We start from the raw sequence: 22,611 nt of genomic DNA, 5'->3' as shown, positions 1-22,611 counted from the left end.
ACCAGGCATGGACTGGGAAAGCCTCCGGTCGACTAGGATCTCATATAAGCAAATACAAACCTCATTCTGTATACACAATATGCTGCCGCCTCTACTGTGTAAAGGTAATACAGATACAGGGTTGGGCCCACAGATTACACTTAAAATATTTTTTAATTGTCCTTTCCATCTGTAAACCGGGTGTTCCACAAAAATCAATGACATAATTGAAATATACTTATCATAGAATTTTGACCAATTTTCAAAGAGTTTTCCAAAACAAATTATGCACCTCCCAGCCTTACTAAGTTATTCTGCAAACAAATTATCTCATAATGGCTGAAATATGGTTCGAGGCTATAGCTGGTTAATTTTCCATCTATTCTTTCTCAGTCACTTGAGTCATAGTTCCTACAGCAATGCCCCAATTTCCTTCACTGCTGTCTAAGACAAATTACTTAAGCATCCAAACATCTTAAATTGGTAATAATTAAGTATAGTCCTAAGTTACTGGGGATGACGTCCCCCATCAAGAAAATCTGTGAGCCCTGTGAGACTGATTTGGCTAATGCAGCAGTTTCCCTATTTAGTCAGCTGTCTACCCACCCTATTAATAAGCAGAATGATACTTCATTACCACCTGGAAATTACAGAGTACCTTCCTGAATGTCAAAGAACAGAACATGGTTGGCTCCACAATTATGGAACCAAATCCGGAGGCTAGCTGTGGCTTTTCAACGCGCGTCTTTCTTTGCAGCGACCCACCCAGGAAAGAGTAAAAGATAAACTAAGGAGAGGCAGCGTCAGTTTCACGGCAACCTTCTGTACAGAGAACATGAGAGTCAATTTTACTAACCCTTGACAGAACTAGAATTTGCACAATTTTGTCTCCCTGATAACAATTACATAAGAAAGACAGCGCAGGCGATCTTATCCAAGCATTGCCATGAGGAACTGTGACTCTAGGGGTGGCTCAGATCCACAATCTAGGATAAGTTTATTCGGCCCTCTTCCACAATACCATGCATGAGGTTGCAAGGACAACCCCAGGCCAGGTACAAACCCAGGACTAGAACCGAAACTATTTATCCTCCTATAATGTGGGTCTGTCTCTTAAGCTTTAAGTGCTTCAGTTTTTACATCAGCAGAAAGAGACTCCTCCCTTATCCCTGCCCCTAGCCCCCTAGGAAATTTCCTCCGGACAAGGATATTAAAAGCACAAACACAGATGAATCACTGCATTCATCACATGAGATGAGGTTCAGAAATCCAACCGTCACATTTTCCTTTTGTTTCTAAGAGGTCACAATTTTTTAAATGAATGAACTGACTTCTATTAAGAACCTAGGAAGGACAGGAGGTGCTTAGCCAACTGAGTTATTTTTCTGGAATTTACTCCCTAAAAGTGGGTCAATTCATTTGAAGCTTTGGTCTGTTTAGGCCTTTAGAGGCCTTTAGTTCCCTGAAATGTTTTTACTAAGTGGGAGTATCTGGAATCTCAAGGCATTAAAATGCCGCCTTCCCAAAGGGCCTAATTTATTCTCAGGGTTTACTCACATCACCAGGACAAATGGGCTAAACCATATTGCAATCTCATTAGGAAGAGTTACACAGCCTTGTAGACCTCCAGCTGGAGTTATACCCAAAGCCACTATGTATCAAAAGATGGGGGAAACTAACAATAAAAATTTTTGTCTTATGCTTCCTAGACCCAGCCAGTAATATTTTATCCATGACTCAGCCATGTGTATGTCATCCCTAATTAAGGACAGGATATAAAGTTTTCTAAGTATAGCATCAAAGAAAGCTGAGCATTTACCTCTAACAAACACATAAATGGAACCGCTCAAGCCGCCTTCATTGGTGCACGTGTAATTGCCTGTATTTGTGGCCTCTGCTTTCTTGGTGATCCATTCTGGGTGTGTTTTCTCTCTCAATTGACCCAGAGTCTCAAAAGTCCACTTGACAAATCCTGGGTCGGTGCATAACAGCCTAATCTCATCGCCGACACTGACAATTAACTCTGATTTTGCTGGATGGATGGATGGTGGAGACGGTTCCCCTGGACTCACAGATGGTTGAGAAGAGCCTGCCAAGAAAAATGAAAATCGTGTTGAATGTGATCTTTTTCTTAGGCGAAATAAGGATTTCTTCCAATATTGATTTCCATCTTCTGTGTACTCGACAATAAAAATAGGACAAAGCTGCCCGGCTATTTATGGGCAGAGAGTTCTTTTTAAAGTTTCTCAAGTTCATCTAGAATATTAAGTTATTTTCTGCAACCCTCAATTAATCCTGAGGGTCACCCTTGGTATGCAAGCCAAGACTTGCTGGATGCCATGGCCTTCGCTGGGTTAAACACAGAGCGGGGTCAAGTTTCCACTCTGAACGTGGGCCATTGCAATGATACTGACATGCTGACACCCAGTCCAGAAACAACAAAAACAAAATCTTACACTATTAAAAAAGAAACTACTGGGCTGTCACTCTTTAATCAAAATGTACATGGTCATGATTAACTTGGCTTTTTCTTAAAACTTTGTGAATTCAGTTATTTCTATGCAATTCTCCTTATATGGTGATGGTCATCAAAAAAGGACTATCTCGAAGTTTCAAATAATAAGTCATAAAATGAAAATCTTATTTTAATGATCAGATCGTGAGATTTCCTGGCCTATGTTGGTTTGCAGCCTGATCTACCTACCTAATGCCTAGAGAGGTTTCCTACACAGGAAACTAGTTTAAAGATATAAACTATAGACTCTGAATATGAAACTTGAACCTTAGAAAATTCACAGCAGCCAATTCATTCATTCATTTGTGCACGCCTGCATCTGCAGCATGAAGGCAAGTATCTGTTCATTACTTGTGATCTACAAAAGCATTGTTAGGTGCTGGGAGAAAATCCCCATAAATGGACACACAGTCCTTACACTCCAGAGCTTAAAGTACACAGTGTTCAATGTCAGAATAATGAAACCAAGATACAAGGTTTAGCTTTAGGCTAAAGAAAAAGAAGTGGGCTGGATTTTCACAATATCAGAAGAGGAGAAAGAAAAGACAGACAGGTACCAGAGATATATACCACAGAGACACTCATGCACAGTGAGATACCAGAGGTCAACTAGATTCACGGAAACCAGTGAAAAGCTCTGGTCCTCAGGTAGGCAGGAGCCACAGAACCCAACAGCAAGGATTTGAGATGAAAAGAGGAAGATCTGAGACTGCCAGAGGAAGAGCACATTAGTGGCTAGAGTGCCACGAAAAATACAAAAGGTTGACTCACATATGACCTGCGTGAGATGGGCTGGGGCACCAGGATAATAGAGCCCCCTGGGGGGCTTTCAGCTACTTCTGCAGGATCATGGGGGGAACGGTTCATGTGCCTGGGATTCGTGCCCCCTGCACACATACAAGGTCAGCTGGAGAGGGTGTGGAGAAAAAGGAACCCTCTTGCACTGTTGGTGGGAATGTAAATGGATACAGCCACTATGGAGAACAGTGTGGAGGTTCCTTTAAAAACTACAAATAGAACTATCATACGACCCAGCAATCCCACTATTAGGAATATACACTGAGAAAACCATAATTCAAAAAGAGTCATGTACCACAAGGTTCATTGCAGCTCTATTTACAATAGCCAGGACACGGAAGCAACCTAAGTGTCCATCATCAGATGAATGGATAAAGAAGATGTGGCGCATATATACAATGGAATATTACTCAGCCATGAAAAGAAACGAAATTGAGTTATTTGTAGTGAGGTGGACGGACCTAGAGTCTGTCATACAGAGTGAAGTTAAGTCAGAAAGAGAAAAACAAATACTGTATGCTAACGCATATATAAGGACTCTAAAAAAAAAAAAAAGGTTCTGAAGAACCTAGGGGCAGGACAGGAATAAAGACGCAGACGTAGAGAATGGACTTGAGGACACGGGGAGGGGGAAGGGTAAGCTGGGATGAAGTGAGAGAGTGGCATGGACTTATATATACTACCCAATGTAAAACAGATAGCTAGTGGGAAGCAGCCACATAGCACAGGGAGATCAGCTCGGTGCTCTGTGACCACCTACAGGGGTGGGACTGGGAGGGTGGGAGGGAGACACAAGAGGGAGGAGATATGGGGATATACGCACACATTTAGCTGATTCACTTTGTTATACAGCAGAAACCAACACAACGTTCTAAAGCAATTATACTCCAATGAAGATGTTAAAAAAAAAATGTTACTGAGCACCAACAGTATGAGAAGTGCTATGGACGAGACTCTGTGGACGAGACTGTGCCCTCTAGACTGAGCATCTAAATGGAGGAGCCAGAATGTGGGAATGAAGCGGTTAGGATTATTTTTAAAGTCATACAGTGCATTAAATAATGAAAATGGGCACAGCGGTAAATAGAGATGCTATTATTTCAATTACTTATCCCCTTTTAAAAAAGGAATACTTCCGGGAATTCCCTGGCAGTCCAGTGGTTAAGACTTGGTGCTTTCCCTGCTGTGGGCCTGGGTTCAATCGCTGGTCGGGGAACTAAGATCCCACAAGCCACGTGGCACGGACAAAAAAAAAAAAGGAGTACTTCCTAGTCCATATGAGCAACGTTGACAGTAAACTGAATCCAAAAATTCTCAAGAATTTATATTGCAATATATTCCAATCAATTCAATCTTCTCATGAGTGGGTCTTAAGGGCATATGCAGATACTACAACCTGGTTGAATAAATACTGTTGACTTCCGGAGACCTGCCACCCCAACGTAGGCAAGGCTTAGCTGTGTGACCTAAGGCAGGCCACTAGAGCTTTCTGTGCCCAAGTTTCCACATCTGGAAAATGATGATAGAAATACCCTAATTTCACAGAGTCCTAATGCAAATCAAATGCGATAAATACACGCAAGGAGCTTAACACAGCACTGCGGTTTGTAATAAATGCTAGTTATTACAGTGAAGCAATAAAGCATCCTAGGTAAGAGCTTGACTCAATTTTTGAGGTTTCTAAATTGTTTTTGAATTTATTTTATTGAAGTATAGTTGATTTACAATGTTGTGTTAATTTCTGCTATAAGCAAAGTGATTCAGGTATCCACATATATATTCTTTCTCATATCCTTTTCCATTATGGTTTATCACAGGGTGTTGAAATTATAGTTTCCTGTGCTATATGGTAAGACCTTGTTGTTTATCCATCCTATATATGATAGGTTGCATCTGCTAATCCCAAACTCCCACTCCATCCCTTCCCCTTGGCAATCACAAGTCTGTTCTCTATGTCTGTGAGTCTGTTTCTGTTTCGTAGATGAGTTCATTTGTGTCATTCTTTAGATTCCACATATAAGTGATATCATATGGTATTTATCTTTCTCGTTCTGACTTACTTCAGTTAGTATGATAATCTCTAGAGATAAGACTGTACAGATTTGCATCCTGGCTCTCTCTACCACTTACTAAGTGGGTGATCCTTAGGCAAGTTACCAATCATCTCTGCCTCGGTTTCCTCATCTTGAAAGTAGGGATAGTAACAGCATCTGTTCATAAAACTGTTATGTAAAGCACTCAGAATTGTGCCCAGGCACATAGAAAACACATAATAAATACGAGACAATTATTCTAAAAACAGAATCTCTTATCTTCCCTCCAATCAGTCCTGACTTACTTCCTATGGATGTGAATGGGTCCATCATTTCCCAAACAGATTTCTGCCTACTTCGCCCTCCTTGGCAGTAAAATCATAGCAATCTTTCCCCAGAGCCTCTGCCCCACATCCTTGTATGCCTTTCCACTCCTGCTGTCCCACCCCAGACTAGCCACTTACAATGTCATGGAGAGAACACCCTCTCCTGAAAGATCTCCATGCCTCCAGCCTCCACTCACCCCACCCCCAAATCATCCAACCTCATAACCCTGAGACCCATCAGCCTAAAACACCACTTTTTCAACAACCCCACTCCCAGCCTCAAAACCCCTAACAGAGGCAGCAGCAGCTAACACTGACATCATGTGCGGCTTACAAAGCATTTTCACGGGATTAATTTCTAGCTGTTTCCTCTGGACCCAACCTGCCTCTCCAGTCAGACAGACCCTTAGGCTAAGGATGCTGCAAACACTCTTCAGTCCTTGCTATGCCCATCTCTCTGCCCACGTCCCCAGGACACAGCTACTCCACCAATTCACCTCTTTGTCATATGGAAAGCCCAGTCTTCATGGCTGTTGTTCCCTAACCACTCCGGGTCGTGATCACCTGTCCCCACTAAATCCCTCTAACGTGTTCAGCCCCATCACCCATTTGGCTTCTACTGCTGTACCACAGTGGTCTACATCTATATCTTACCTTCTCTACCTACTGCAAGGTCTTAGGGCCCTCAGGGTAAGGATCCTAAATTGTACTTTTTCCCCTAGCATAGTCATAAAAAAGATTCCCTTCAATCCCTGAACATATAAAAGATTGGAGGAAGGACAGGTTCCAAAACACCCAGCTCCTGTAACAGATGTTAACAGTCTTCCGACCTATCCCCAAAAGAGCACAACTGTCTATTCTGCTGCTCCACTAAGAAAAGGGAGTGGCTTAATTCATCCATTAAAACTACTATGGAGGGGCTTCCCTGGTGGCGCAGTGGTCGAGAGTCCGCCTGCCGATGCAGGGGACGCGGGTTCGTGCCCCGGTCCGGGAGGATCCCACATGCCGTGGAGCGGCTGGGCCCGTGAGCCATGGCCACTTTACCTGCGCGTCCGGAGCCTGTGCTCCGCAACGGGAGAGGCCACGGCAGTGAGAGGCCCACGTACCGCAAAAAAAACAAAACAAAACAACAACAACAAAAAAACTACTATGGATACCTCCAAATTTGATATCATTAGTTTGCACTTTACTTCTAGAGTTAGTTTTAAAAAATAAATTTTTTAAATAATCCCCACCAGAAACATTCAGGGTTTTATTTTCAAAATAAATGATAAGTTCAACCCTCAAACTCATACTATAAAATGAAAATAGAGCTTATATCAGAATGGGACTGTGGATATTATTCTCTTGTCTCCAAATAATGCTCTCACAAGAAAAAAAAAACCTAGAGATTCCTGTTAAAAGATATATATGTGTGTATATGTATATAAACAAACACACAGACATATATACACACATACTTTTATTATATTTAAAAATCAGGGCTTCCCTGGTGGCGCAGTGGTTGGGAGTCTGCCTGCCGATGCAGGGGACACGGGTTCGTGCCCCGGTCTGGGAAGATCCCACATGCCGCGGAGCGGCTGGGCCCGTGAACCATGTTCGCTGAGCCTGCGCGTCTGGAGCCTGTGCCCCGCGACGGGAGAGGCCACAGCAGTGAGAGGCCCGCGTACCACAGGGAAAAAAAAAAAAAAAATCAATACCAATAATTTATTCCAACTGGCCTCTGAAATTGCTCTGGAATCACACATTTTGAAATATATCTGGTACATAGCAAGTTCTCAACAAACGTTTGTTGAATTGGGTTTTATCTGTATCAGGACCCTTTGCATTTGAACATATACTTCCCTAATTATGTTTGGCTAATAAAAATATCAAGAGTTGCTTTCTGTTTCCTGAACACATGTTAATTAATGAGCCCCCCCAAAAATGACAGATGGCAAAACCCACCATTCTGGGGACCAAGTACTATAATGAATGATGGCTCTGGGCTAGGAACTCCAGGACCTATTCAGCAAATACTTATCCCAGGTACCTTGCCAAGCGCTGGACCTAGGAAACAGTCCTTGTTCTCAAGAAGCACAAATGAGGGAGGAAAAGGGCACTTAGGAACAGTCAACAATGCAAGATTTTAACAATAGTTCAAGATAAATACCAACATACCCTCTGTAACCTCCTTCTAGTATAAAATTCAACCATACCCCAAAGAATTGAAATCAGGATGCAAACAGATACTTGCACACCAACGTTCATAGCTGCATTATTCACAAGAGCCAGAAGGTGGAAAAACCCAGTTGTCCATCAACAGATGAGTGGGTAAACAAAATGTGGTATACACGTAAAACAAAATATTATTCAGCCATAAAAAGGAATGAAATTCTGACATATGCTGCTACAACATGGATGAACTCTGAAAACATTATGCTAAGTGAAATAAGCCAGACACAAAAGGATAAATATTGTATGATTCCACTTATATGAGGTATCAAGAATAGGCAAATTCAGAGACAGAAAGTAGGATAGAGGCTACCAAGGGCTAGGGAGGAATGGAGGGTTATTGTTTAATGGGTTTCTGTTTGGGATGATTAAGAAAAAAAAAGTCCTGGAAATGGATATGGTGATGGTTGTGAATGTACCTTAATGGCACTGAATTAGACCCTTTTAAATGGTACGCTTTATATTATGTATATTTTACCACAATTTGTTTAAAAACTAAAGTTTTTAAAAAATCAGTAATTCTTCAAGGCCCGGGGGAAGCCTCAAATTTTCTCAGCTACCTGGGCTCTTTCTTATCTGACCACTCTGACCTCTAGTAGTAGCCTCTGTGGGCCCCCCAAGTTTATCTTAAATCACAGCGTTAAAAAATTAATCACTGTTATTATTTTTATTTGTTCCACACAGCTGTGTTGGAGGGCTTGAACACCAGCTCTCTTTCTTCCCAGTTCTCTACTACCTTATACAGAGTAGCCATTCACAGCAGAAGCCTCTTTTATTAGTGCTCTGGGCTGAATAAGCTAGAAATTTTAAACCACACTGACTACTGCCCAAGAGACTTGAACGCTCAGGGCTACTAGAGTTCTTCTCCTGTACATCTGTGCTTTTCTCCTCACACCATCTGAGTCCTTTGGTTTTATTCTCAAACCTGTTTATGGAAGTTGGACTTGATTTTATATTATATATAAGTACATGTTATGAAAATCGATGAAATGAGTGTGTGTGAGTGTGTGTGTATGTGTGTGTGTGTTTGGGGAAGGCTGTTGATTCTCTGATAACTAAGCAACACTCTATAAGGTGGCTCAACTGAAAAAACCCTACAGGTACTGCAAGTTAAACGTGGGTGAAAAATGAGAAGATTGGGGGAGGGTCTCCACTTCACAAACACGGTGGGGGGGGGGTGGATTCTGCGTTCTGACTCTCTCACAGGCACTACGTTTAAAGAAACTGAAATTAGAAACTGCAGGCCTTATATTGTGGGTGTGGTGTACGGGGAAGACAGCAGCTCAGACTGCCTGAGAACTCCCATCAGTCAACCCAAACTCAAAGTCAACCAAAACTCAAAGAAAAAGTTCTGTTTCTCCATCAAAAAGAACAAAGCCATGATCTTTCTTTTCTTAAGTGAAATAAACCATTCAAGATAGACCTGTATTTTTTGTGATCTGTGGCTTAAAAGACTCGAGTCCAGAGTGGGCTTCCACAGTACAAGCTTCTTAATGACCTGTGTAAGTCGGGGCGACTGGCTTGAGCACAGGGTGCTCCCCAATCACCTTCAGTAGTGGTTGGACCATGTCAACTGTTAATCATTCTGGAGTCTCAACTCTCCTCCTAAGGTCTTTATACCCTTCACAAATATCTAAAGCTGCAAAGACTGAATTTATAGCTGGGGTTAAAAGTAAGGAAGTCGTTTCAAAACCTTCTCCTCTTTGGACACAAATGTAAGGAGCCAGGCAAAATAATGGCAGGGAAGAAACCCTACATAGACAGGCCTATTCTAGTTTGGGGGAAGTAGAGTTGTGAATAAGGCAAAGCTCAAAGCTCCATTGTAGTTCAGCTCCTCTCTGGTTCACATACTGTTCAACCACAGTTCATAATAAAAGGGCTAATGATTTGTATATCCTACTGTTTCTGACACACTTTTATATTCCCATAGGAGTAAACTGGATAAAAATCAAGATGGAAGGATCGTAGTAATTGCCCACAACACCCATGGGGCTTTAAAAACAAGTAGATGATACTGGAAATAGAATAAAGCTGGGGTGGGAGGTATGAGCTCAGTGAAAACCACACAAGTCCTTAAAAATGCTCTTGCCCAGCGACAGGGAGAGTGTGAATCCACTCTGGATCCCCACGCAAATTGGAGGAAGCCACGCCATGGAGGATCCAGCATGGCCCCCATTCCACTGTGGTGAGGCCACGCCCCCAGAACCATTAAGAAATCTTTCATGTCAACGTGCATCTATTGCATAATTTTTACCATGGTGGTGAACGAGATGCTGATGGGGAACTCAGCCTTGTGTAGGAGACGAATCTAATACAAATGAAACAAAAATACTGAGAGGTCACAAACAGGTCCCAAGACTCAAAGGAAGCAGCTATCATTCTGCCCAAAAGGACCATGAAAAGCTCCAGGGGGAGGGGCCACGGGAGCTGAGCCAGGAAGTCTTTGTCTGTGTGTTTGCATGTGCCCGTGTTTGTATGTGTATTCGAGGAAAAGCTCATCCTATGAGGACCCCATCCCACCCACCCCAACCCCCCAAACTGTGAGCTCTCAGAATCCAAAGCAAGGTCTGTAGCCATCACTAGCCTCAAAGCCTCAGAGGGCATCAGGAATACAGCATGTGCTCACTAAGTGCACAGCGAAGGAATGACTACATATAGGAAATGCAGAGGTGCAGGATTTAAGAAGATAATCTGAGACATCATCTTACAGAGCAGTGCTTTCCTCATCTAGGGTGTTTGCTAACAGTCTTCTTTTTTTTTTTTTTGCGGTACGCGGGCCTCTCACTGTTGTGGCCTCTCCCGTTGTGGAGCACAGGCTCTGGACGCGCAGGCTCAGCGGCCATGGCTCACGGGCCCAGCCGCTCCACGGCATGTGGGATCTTCCCGGACCGGGGCACAAACCTGTGTCCTCTGCATCGGCAGGTGGACTCTCAACCACTGCGCCACCAGGGAAGCCCACTAACAGTCTTCTTGAAGGTCAATTTCACTCAGTGACAAATAACAGTAAACATCCTTTTATATTATAATATGTAGCATAAAATAGAAAGAAAAAAATCAAACACATTTTTTTCGGGGGAAAACATGAGCTTTCAAAGAAATTGAACTGCTTCACGACTCCATACTCACAAACACACCGCCCAAATCCCGACCATCTCCAACCTTTAAATGCACCTCCACGGACAAGTTTGAGAACAGTCCTAAATGGATCACTTGAATTCCAATTGAACACTGTCCAAAGGATTTTCTGGGTAACAGAAAAGTTCAGATATATCTTTAATCTTATAACATAGAGATTTAAAGTACTCAACTGAGAAGAACTCACAGCTAAAATCTACTCAGGTTTAGACATGAGATGAACAGTAGGTAATTGACACAGTCTCCTCACCATCCTTTAAGTCTCTCACTGTAATACCCCTAAGTTCGGGGCCTGAAAAAACCAATTCCTTGGTACAATGCAAATTTGTATTTATCTTTTAAAAATAAAATTTCTCTCTGCATGCCAGGCCTTGGTACTACATTAGGTCCAGGATATTTAGTGATTATACAAAATCTGTTTCCATATTCGAGACAGCTTAGGGTTGCAAGCAATGGCAATAGACCATTATAAAATGATCAGCCATTTGAAAGTCAGTTTAAAATCACAAAATATCAATAACAAAGACATCCCGCAGCACAGTCTTTTTTTAAAAAAGCAGCTCCTTGAGCATATTTCAATGTTGGTGTAAAGATTATGAACTAATTGACAGAAGGGAACTGAAGGACAGAGAAAGAAAAACTGGAGCATTAGTCATTAGTGGCAAAGAGAGAGGGCTCAATAACAAAGCCAGCACTTCAGAAACGTGTCTTCATGGATGCAATGGTAATTGAGCTCCTACCGTTTGGCCTGTGTGGGGCCTGGGTCCTGGGAGGACCAGGAATACAGAGCAGGGCATGACAGCCCAGTGGGGAAGCTGAACTCACACACACAGTGACCATACAATGAAGCAAGTGCAGACATAAAGGGCAACGGGGGCCTTCCCTGGTGGCGCAGTGGTTGAGAGTCTGCCTGCCGATGCAGGGGACACGGGTTCGTGCCCCGCTCCGGGAAGATCCCACATGCCGCGGCGCGGCTGGGCCCGTGAGCCATGGCCGCTGAGCCTGCGCGTCCGGAGCCTGTGCTCTGCAACGGGAGAGGCCACAGTGGTGAGAGGCCCGCGTATCGCAGACAAAGAAAGAAACAAACAAACAAACAAAAAAAGGGCAACGAAGCATGTGGGCAAGAAGAGGGGTCAAGGAACTTCCCTGGTGGTGCAGTGGTTAAGAATCCCCCCGCCAATGCAGGGGACATGGGTTGGAGCCCTGATCCGAGAAGATCCCACATGCCACGGAGCAACTAAGCCCGTGCGCCAGAAGTACTGAGCTTGCGCTCTAGAGCCCACGAGCCACAACTACTTAGCCCTTGTGCCACAACTACTGAAGCCCACGTGCCTAGAGCCCGTGCTCTGCAACAAGAGAAACCACCGCAATGAGCAGCCCGCGCACCGCAACAAAGAGTAGTCCCCGCTCACCTCAATTAGAGAAAGCCTATGCGCAGCAACGAAGACCCAATGCAGCCAAAAATAAATAAATTTTTAAAAAAAGAGGGGTCAGAAAGGATTCCTAGAGCTCAGATTAAAAAATGTGTGCGACCTGGCCAGACTGCAGGCGCAGATGGTCTATCGAGTGGGGGAACCACAGGAGCCAATGTCACAGAACCAGCAAGACGCACGCTTAGAAGTCAGGTGTCACTCAAAATCCCTGCAGCATCAAGGTGTGAGGCCAGAGACCCAGCAGGGTCTTTGTCATGGTAAGGAGGGGAGCCTGCCCAGATGGGGAGCTATTGGTGTGTGTCTTGGGGGGACCCCTCTGGAAGCAGTGAAGGATAGTACTGACAGAACAGGACTAGAGACACGGACAGCTAGGAGACTAGGTCCAGACAGGAGCTGATGAGAACATAAGCCAGAGGTGTGGGACGGACAGGAGAGGTGGGTGTTTACTGGGTGAGTACGGGGCCTCGGCATGGGCGGATCTAGGCAGTAACGAAGCAAGAGGAAGGAAAGAAGACACCCCTGTTTTTGGCTTACACCTATGAGAAGATGGGGTGCCCACAGACTGGAGGGGGAAAAAACTGATTTAGACGCATTTGGATCAGCAGGTGGCAGCTGGAAGGTTCTGCAAATTGATGGGTGTGGGAGCAGCAGGGGAGGTCAGGGCCACAGACACATTCACCAGCACACAGGGGGTGGTATCCCGGGGTGCCCACAAAATCATCCAGGGAGGGAGTGGAGAGTGCAAAGAACAGAGGGGCCGAGAGGGAAATGACAAGGCCCAAGGCGGCTACAGTAGGGTAGAGACGGTGATGACTCGACTGGTAAGAGAGAACCAGGAAATTCCAGGCTAGAGGGTGCGGAGGGACTTCTAGAAGGATGCTAGAATCTTGGAGGACATGGCAGCAGGTGGCGGAACAGAAATGGACAGAGAACCAGCCCTAAAGCCTTCAGCACAAAGGATTGGTCACTGGCAGTAGGGAGGAGGGATGGAGAGTCATGGAAGTTATATCACTCATTTGCAACCCTGGCTGCACACCAGAACCCAATCCTGCCAGAATCTCTGACAGTACTGCAGGCCTGGGGTGTGGGACAAGAGGAGCCTTGACTGCACGTCAAGGAGAGGAGAGGGAGGAAGGGAGGGAGGAGGAGGAAGGAGGACTCCTTAAGTCAGTGAGCAGAAAGGCAATGGCTGATGGGGAAATGGAAGACATGCAAGCTGCCAGAGGTCTCGCATGAAAAGCTGGGCGGGGATGAGTATCCAAGGGGGCAGGCAGCCAGGGAGAACAGCAAAGGAAGGAAGGAAGGAAGGAATGGGATTTAGGGACACAGAGGACTGACTAGCAGAGAAGACCACAACACAGACTGGCTGGAGAGGCCTAGGCGGCTACTGCCTGGCCTCAAGGGCTGATGAATGTGGCCATGAGGTGACTGAGGCGGGGTAAATACACTATTTTTAAGCCCCTCTTTCTTTTTTTTTTTTTTTTTTGCGGTACGTGGGCCTCTCACTGCTGTGGCCTCTCCCGTTGCGGAGCATAGGCTCTCAGCGGCCATGGCTCACGGGCCCGGCTGCTCCGCGGCAATGTGGGATCTTCCCGGACCGGGGCACGAACCCGTGTCCCCTGCATCGGCAGGCGGACTCTCAACCACTGTGCCACCAGGGAAGCCCGCCCCTCTTTCTTTGAACACGCTCTTTTCAGAAAAACATCTGTGGCACAAAGGAGCTGTGCTACCACACGTGGGTCCCACATTCTCGTGGACGTCCGAGCAAGTGTGAGTCACCAGGCTCCCTGGTGCTAAAAAGGGATGCCCCAGTGCAAACAGGGGTGCCCTTCTCTGGAGAGGCAGGGTTGGGCCACATCACCCCAACTCCCACCCCACACTGGCTCACCTTTCTGCAGGCTTTCAGCTGGGGTGGGTTCACCTGTGGTTTGGGCCCTTCCGGCCTCTGCTCCTGAGAGCGGTTTCCTCCTGGGGGCCGAGTCAGCTCCTCTATTTTCTGCCTTAACCACATGGACAAACCCAGCACTAATAAATCACCTGTGTTGATCACACCTTTCCTGTAACATGTGTATTTTCTGCTTTTCTGGCTGTTACTGTGATCCCTGGGCCAATCACGCAGGCCTCGTTCTCTGCTATTAAAGCACATCCCCACGCAGATCCCTCAACGATGCCCAACCGGGAGCTTCCTTGTACTTGAACCCTCAACTCCTTCTTTTCCATCAATTCTCCATTCACAAGCATGCCATCTGGGGGCAAGAGAAGCTGCCCTCAGGCTGCTTTTGCTGTTTGAAAAGCACACCCAAGATCAAGGAGATGTTAGATGTCCTGCATTCTTCTGAGGAAACTTACTAAGAGGACTCAGCAGCAAGGATTCAGGCTTCCAATAAATGCCTTCTAAAGGCACGACATCTGTCAAAGCTTTTCTCAGGTCGGAGGCACGAGCAAAATTACTGTTTGGTGTCTGCTAAGATATTTAATACTTGTACGTTTTACATAAAATGTGTAACTCTGTACTTTTGCTCTGAAGCAGTTAGTGAAGGAAAAATGTAATGGTGGGGACATAGAGAAATTCTGGATTCTAAATTGGGGGCAAGTCCCTTAGGTTCGAGGCGTCTGCTTCCTCTGCTGAAAAACTAAAAAGAGGCCATCAAAAGCCCTAAGATTCTAGGATCTGTAATCAAATAGTTAGGCCATAATAGGGTCAAAATAAAGAAACCCTTTATTTTAAAAAAAAACAAAACTGGCTGGACATAAAAAGTACTCAACTATTTATGGCAATAATGAATAGCAGTGATTCTCTTATGATATAAATAATATAACTAATCACCTGCTTTGTTTTTAAACCACTGTTTGAACAGAATTAAATAAGGGCCTTAACATGGAACTTGATTCCTGGCTCTTATATCTTATGAAGTGAACAGTAGTGTGGAGATGCATGTATCACCCGTTCGACAATGAAAGGAGGATCCTTCTCAGCTTACGATATTGCAAAACTTCTTCTAGACATGCATACATCCCAAGCAGCAAAGGCTTACATAGGGCTACTTAATATATTTCCTACTCAGTCACCCTAAGAAAAATACAACCCGATGTTTGAGGGAGCAGGACGTCCCCTTTTTTTTTCGTGGTACGCGGGCCTCTCACTGTTGTGGCCTCTCCCGTCGCGGAGCACAGGCTCTGGACGCGCAGGCTCAGCGGCCATGGCTCACGGGCCCAGCCACTCCGCGGCATGTGTGATCTTCCCGGACCGGGGCACGAACCCGCGTCCCCTGCATCGGCAGGCGGACTCTCAACCACGGCGCCACCAGGGAAGACCCAGGACTTCCCCTTTTGATCTCAAAGATACGCATGGCCATTATGAAGTGGGTCTTTGGGGAGTCAGATGAGGTCTGGATTTGACAAACATAATGTAAGAGGATCCATCCCTGTAGCAGAAAAGAGGAATGTCCTAATTTCCAGTGGGCTTTTCCTGATAGCCCAGTGCAGCTTCTGTTGTAAATACGGAGATTTCCACGTTTGGAATTCTGTAAAGCACTTAATGAAATAAACAGCAGATAAGAAGCAGAAGGACTGAAATCCAATAAACAACAGAACAAGACCCTTACCATCTGTGAAGCTGGGGTGGGGAAGCTCCTGACTGCTTTCAACATTAACTTCCTTGACTTGAAGAACAATAAACAGCCAAGTGAAAAGGAACACGGCAAGAAGAGCGTGGAAGGTCGGCCTCGCTAGTCAAAGGCCAGCTTCACCCCAGACCTACCAAGTACCAAGGAAAACAGACGCGTGCGCGTCTCACCTCCAAGCAGACCTCCTGGCTGCACGCTCTACAGAGGGCAACAACTAGACCCTTGAAAGGACCTGCAGAAGGACGTGTCAGGCGTAAACTGCCTTCATGTTAGCGCTGTCCTGGACATGTGTGGTGGAGTGTGGGCCTGTAATCACTACGCCATTTCCTCCAACCAAGAAATTGCCAATTCCTCAACATGCCAATGCCCAGGCTCAGGAGGGGAAATGAGTTTGTGTCAGCAGCAAATGAAAACTTGAAGAAATAAAAATATGCGACACCCATAAGCTCTGGTTCTAATTCTATAGCATTTCATTCTAATGACATCAAATGTAACACCAATAAGCAAGAGATTGTCTGGTCAATATTTTTACACTCGCGAACATAAATATATGCCAACTGGGGCATTTAAAAAACATCTTTTGGTGGTAAAATATACGTAACATAGTATCATGTTAAACGTTTTTAATTATACAAATTTTGAGTGGCAATAAATACATTCACAATGTATCTATCCATCCCCAGAGCTTTTTCATCATCCCAAAGTGAAACTCTGTACCTATTCAAGAATAACTCCCCATTCCACCATCACCTCCTCACCTCAGCCCCTGGTGACCACCATTCTACTTTCTGTCTCAATAATCCGACCGCTCTAGGGACCACGTGTAAGTGGGACCATACAATACTTACCCTTTTGTGTCTCGCTTATTAAACTCAGCCTAACGTCTCCAAAGTTCATTAGCATGGGTCAGAATTTCCTTTTTTAAGGCGGAACAGTATTCCACGGTATGTAAATATCATATTTTAGTTTATCCATTTATCCTGATATTTGAGGTGTTTTCCTGAGGCGGTTTTTAAACTCTGTCTTCAAATGTGACCTACATTTTTGAAAGGCCTCTCTGCTTTTCTAGTTCTGAAAGATGCCTGGAATAATACTTGGCTTAAATAGATATTTAAGCTAATTTTCACCATAATGGGTAAATCAATACATTTTACTAGTGATTATATACTAAATTCTGCTTTTAATACAACTGTCAGTTAAGGGAAATTGTACTTTCCCCTCCATCCCATACATGGAGCAGAGAGAATGTTTTTTCCTTCTGTTCCACTTTCAAAATGTTGTTTTATAGCCACTGGGCTGGTTTAAAACAAAGGAAGTAAAAACAAAAGTATTAATTAAAAACAAACAAACAAAAAAAAAAGGCAATTTTATCTGAAGCAGCTGACAGAGAAAAGGTTACCAGAATTGGTAACTGTCTTGAAAAGAGAGGTGAATTAGCAGGGGCCAAACAGTTTAGCTGCAGCCCTGGATAACAACCTGGGGCGAGTCCCTGGTCTCCCACTTTTTCACGAAACAGGGAGCCCCCTGTTGTTTGCCTGTGTTACCCTGCCATAGAAGGGGTTCTGTTTGTTAGGTGCTGGAGAGAGCCAATTTCCAGAAAGGGAGTTGGATGGGTTTTAGCCTCTGAATTAAATTTAAAGGGCTGGGACTAGGGCTGAGGGCAAAAGTGAGCTGAGCGTCCCTCTTTGGAGCCAGGCCCCAGCCTAGCGGCCAGGGGGAAGACCACACAGGTGGGGGGCAGAAGAAGGAACTCAGCCTGGGTGGCCTCAGTGTTCTCATCAAACCTAAGGCTGAGGCCCAGATGGGTTTTCAGAGGAGCATGTTAGCAACTTACTCTTAATCGGGTCAGAAAAGCCAATATGTATATACATGGACAAGGTAAATGTGGGGAAATGTTAATTGCAGTCTAAGTGAAGGGTATCCTGAAGTTCTTTGTAGTCATCTTGCAACTTCTGTAACTTTATTCAGCAATATTTTAAAGTCTAGAAGCAAGCTCAGAGACTGGAGATTGATGGTGTTTTTCTGAGCTTGGATGAGCACAGGAGGCAACAGGAATATAATGGAAAAGGTGTACGTTTTGCAGATTCCAAGCTGAGTGTTGTGAAACTTTGGGGAAGTTACCTGACCTCTCCAAGCCTCAGAATTTTGTTTTTGTTTTTTTGTTTTTTGCTTTTTTTGGGTTTTTTTGCGGTACGCGGGCCTCTCACTGTTGTGGCCCCTCCCGTTGTGGAGCACAGGCTCCGGATGCGCAGGCTCAGCGGCCATGGCTCACGGGGCCAAGCCGCTCCGCGGCATGTGCGATCTTCCCGGACCGGGGCACAAGCCCGCGTCCCCTGCATCGGCAGGCAGACTCTCAACCACTGCACCACCAGGGAAGCCCAAGCCTCAGAGTTTTGACATCTATAAATTGGGGGTGAGATACATCAGGATTCATACATTATCTCCAAATCCTATACCTACCTTATGTCCAATAAATGGTTGCAAGTGAGAAATTATGATGTTTGTTCCAAAACTTACTGTGTTTATTATGTTTCACTAAATCTAACAGAGTTTACACTGGGTATAAGAGAGTATGCTGAGGGGCTTCCCTGGTGGCACAGTGGTTAAGAATCCGCCTGCCGATGCAGGGGACATGGGTTCCAGCCCCGCTCCGGGAAGATCCCACATGCCACGGAGCAACTAAGCCCATGCACCACAACTACTGAGCCTGTGCTCTGGAGCCCACGAGCCACACTACTGAGCCCATGAGCCACAACTACTGAAGCCCGCGCGCCTAGAGCCCGTGCTCCGCAACAAGAGAAGCCACCGCAATGAGAAACCACCGCACCGCAACGAAGAGCAGCCTCTGCCCGCCACAACTAGAGAAAGCCAGCGTGCAGCAACAAAGACCCAACGCGGCCAAATACATTAAAAAAACAAAAAAAATGGAAGAGAATATGCTGAGCCCCAAATGTAAAACAAAAACAATTAATTGGCAAATAGCAGATTATCTGTTCCTCTATCAAAAGCAAGGTTCCCGCAAGCCACTCTAGATCTTAAATCTCCATCTTTAAAAAGAATTTGAGCCCTTGCTCTCAGTACGTGTATTTTTATAAATTACACCCATGTGTGCCATTGTCAGCCCTTCCATGAATTATCAATGTAAGGCTTACTTAGTTTCTGACTGGAGGTAAAATGCCCCCCACCTTGAAGCTGTCGCCTCTGGGAGTAACTCCCATGCTGTCACCTTCTAGAATAGGAATGAAAACCCCTGGCTTTACCCAGGTCAGGACAAATTGACCAAAATGAGGCAAAGGAGCGCATCTCTGTTCTTCCACCAACTAGATCTGAAAGTGGGTGGGGAGAAAGAAGCTGCCCCCAAATCATCTTCTAGGAGCAGAGCGGGCAGCTCTTCCAGGAAGCCCTGAGGGGACTGGGGACAACAGTCATTTCCCTGGAAACGTCGCAGGTGCCACCTTTACCACTCGGGCTGCTGGCTTCGGCCTGGGTATTATGAACATCTCCAAGGTCAGAGGATTTCCCTCCTTTCCCATATCCCTGGAAGCATAATACTCAAGAACTTCTCCTGGGGGGTCCACAGGCCAGATCCCAAATTAGAACCAAATCATAAGATTCTGCTGCCACTGTGCAAGGGACTCACTTTTCTAGCAGGAGGATTAGATGATGGTGACAAATACGCTCTCGTTAGGTGACGCCTCCATCCAAATTGCATACATTCACCAGCCCGCATGTCCTAGGGATAAAAATGGGACTGCCCCTCCCCCCCGCATTCATGCATTCAACTAAAAATGTTTCTTGAATGCTTGCCATGGGCTGGGCCCTTGGGCAGCAGGGAAACAAGGCAGGGTCTCTCGTGGAACGTATATGAATTTATATTTAGCTCCACGGGTGAGCTGTAAACCAATAATTATACAATTATATAATTACAATGTGCAGAGTGTGGAAAAGTGCACTGTACACAAGGGGCGCTGACCTGACCTACCCTGGGGGGGTCAGAAAGGACTGCAAAGGAAACATGCGAGCTGGGGTCTGAGGTGCACTAAGAGACCAGGGAGAAACACAGTGCCCCTGGCAGTGGGCAGAGGGGCAGGGTGGCTCCTGCAGCTCCAAGGAACAAGGACATCTTTAAGGAGTGAAGAAAGCACGGACGGCGACGGATGAGGCAGGGAATCTGCAAAATGGAGATCAAGAGGAGGCACTGGAGGCGTGGGATGGGATCTACAAGGACAGACCTTATTCCAGGAACACTGGGAAGTCTCTGAAAGGTTTTAGTCAGAGAGGGACACGATCACATCTATTCCTTTAAAATATCACCAAGAGGGGCCTTCCCATCACCCCTCCCCCTGGTACACGCGTGTTTTCTGAAGGCCCCTTGCAGCCTCTGCGAGGCACTGTCCCACAGTACTGCAATTGTCTGCTTTCCTGTCTGGACCAACTGAAACTCCTATCTATCTTTTTAGTGCCACAGAAAGATAACCGAGAATTGCACCCTCGCCTGACATTCAAGAGGTCACACGAACTTTAATATTTCTTTAACGATCACTGCCCAACGCTGTGACACAACCCAATCATTTTTGCATTGAAGACTGGAGGTTCTCAAACTTTAGTCTGTACCAGGATCACCTGGACAGCTTGGTAAAAGGGACCGCTGGGCCCGCCCCCTGGTCTGGAGGGGAAGGGAGAGTTTGCATTCGGGTCCAGGACCCCACGTAGAGGACCAGTTATCCCCTCCCCCACAAGGCAGGCAGCTACCAGGAGAAACCCGTGGCATTAATGCAGTAAAAAAAAATTTTTTTTTTACCAGAATCTGTATCTTGGAATTCAAAGCAAACCTGCAAAACAGATTTTCTTGAGTGAGCAAATCTGCCTGGCTTTTACACCTAGAAATCGGCCTCACACTGGGTCCCCCTGACAAGCTTTGGCAGCCAGTCGGGCACAGATTTCTCGAATCCCCAAGCTTGAGAAGTGGGAAATGTTGCAGAATTCACCAGTCACAGCTACAGGACTCTGGAATAGTGACACTGGGTGGCAAATACAACTTCTGTAGCACATCAGACCTCAATCTGGTACGTGACATCCGAGGGCCCTGAGCCCATGTCCACAGCCCATGCTAACCCAGTGACGGCCTCTGGGCTCTCATCTGCCGTGGGTGAGAACCAGAGAAAAGAGCACAGGCTTCTCCTTGGACTGTATGTGGTCCTGCACCAGCCGTATCAAATGCCAGGCATTTCTTGGTGAGTAGTCAGATACTATTCACCAATTTTCTAAATTGCTGATCAGATAATTGCTGCAATCGTAAATTCTGCAGCCATTCTACATTTGAATACACAAAATAAAAAATAATTAGACCAAAACAATCACTTTGGTCTAAAAGCACACTAATGGACAAAATTCGTTTATTCAAATTTGTTGCGACATTCATCAAAACACTTGGCTGGTCAATTTGCTTAATGAGTGTTGACTTTTCCCTTAATTTTTCTTGGGTGACATTCACTTCAAGCAATACATTAAGCCTGCTACCCGTTTACAAAGAATTCTTAATGACCAGCCCCATTTTGAAATGATTTCTTCTCAATCTCTGTAGAAAACCAGAGGGAATGTCTGAAAATGATTTACTCTATTTTCCAGAATAAAAAAAAAGTTTCCAATATACCCATTGAGAAAGTTTTACTTCTTCCTTCTATGGCTTTAGAATAATGGCTATCCCTAAATACAGGAGGAAAAAAGGGCCAATTCTAAAATTGTCACCTTTTAGTATGTAACTTAAATCAATGGCCAACTGGAGGAAGCTCAAGTTGGAGGAAGGAAATTTAGTATTTTTGGAAATCTAAATTAATATTATGTCAAGTCCTGGCAGCACTTTTTTTTCAAATGACTATAATTAGAGATATGCAAATGCTTCACTGGGGGAAAAAAAAGGCTGAAAGAGAAAAATGCACCTAATTAAGTAATGATTTTATCTTTACTAGATGGTTATTAAAAGTGTAAATGTGGTTGAACCCTTTTAAAACTATAAAATAGCATTATCTCCTTCAGAACTCAAGGAATATCAAACCAAACAAATAATGGCAAAAGTGTGTCACTCTTTACACCTTTTCCTCAGATATGGGCTTCCTGGTACTCAGATGATTTCAACTATTACATTTTGTTATAAACAATAAGCTTAGAGTGGGATGAATTGGGAGATTGGGATTGACATATATACGATAATATGTATAAAATAGGTAACTAATAAGAACCTGCTGTATAAAAAAATTAATAAAATTCAAAAACAAAACGAAACAGTAAGCTTAGAATATGGCTTAGGTCGCCCATAAAGTGGCCAGTTTTCAGATAGTTAAAACCATTAAGTTTCCTCTCTACTTTCTTATATTTTGGAAGAAAATTATTTTTAAAGGCAGGTACTACTGATTTAATGTTTCAAGACTTTGCTACTTTCATCCCGACTTGGTAGACCCAAAGGTCTACAAATTTTATGTTAAAATGTCCATACAGATTCTGGCAAGATGGTGGTGGAAGCATAATTATTGAATATCCCCAACTCACCCTAAC

General features: G+C 44.7%; 1 protein-coding gene across 4 annotated transcripts in view; it reads right to left on the bottom strand.

Annotated features, from left to right (window-relative positions):
• Window positions 1–22,611, bottom strand: part of KIT (KIT proto-oncogene, receptor tyrosine kinase) — an 85,637-nt gene that overhangs the window by 46,475 nt on the left and 16,551 nt on the right. For all 4 annotated transcript variants that reach the window (XM_019928160.3, XM_019928162.3, XM_019928161.3 and 1 more), the window contains exon 2: window positions 1,799–2,068. In XM_019928160.3, the coding sequence (XP_019783719.1) occupies window positions 1,799–2,068 (270 nt within the window). The remainder of the gene's footprint in view (window positions 1–1,798; window positions 2,069–22,611) is intronic.

Source organism: Tursiops truncatus, chromosome 5 (genome assembly GCF_011762595.2).
Source record: "Tursiops truncatus isolate mTurTru1 chromosome 5, mTurTru1.mat.Y, whole genome shotgun sequence".
NCBI lineage: Eukaryota > Metazoa > Chordata > Mammalia > Artiodactyla > Delphinidae > Tursiops > Tursiops truncatus.
Note: the sequence above shows the minus strand (reverse complement) of the source record. Positions and strands in the feature narration are given on the sequence as shown.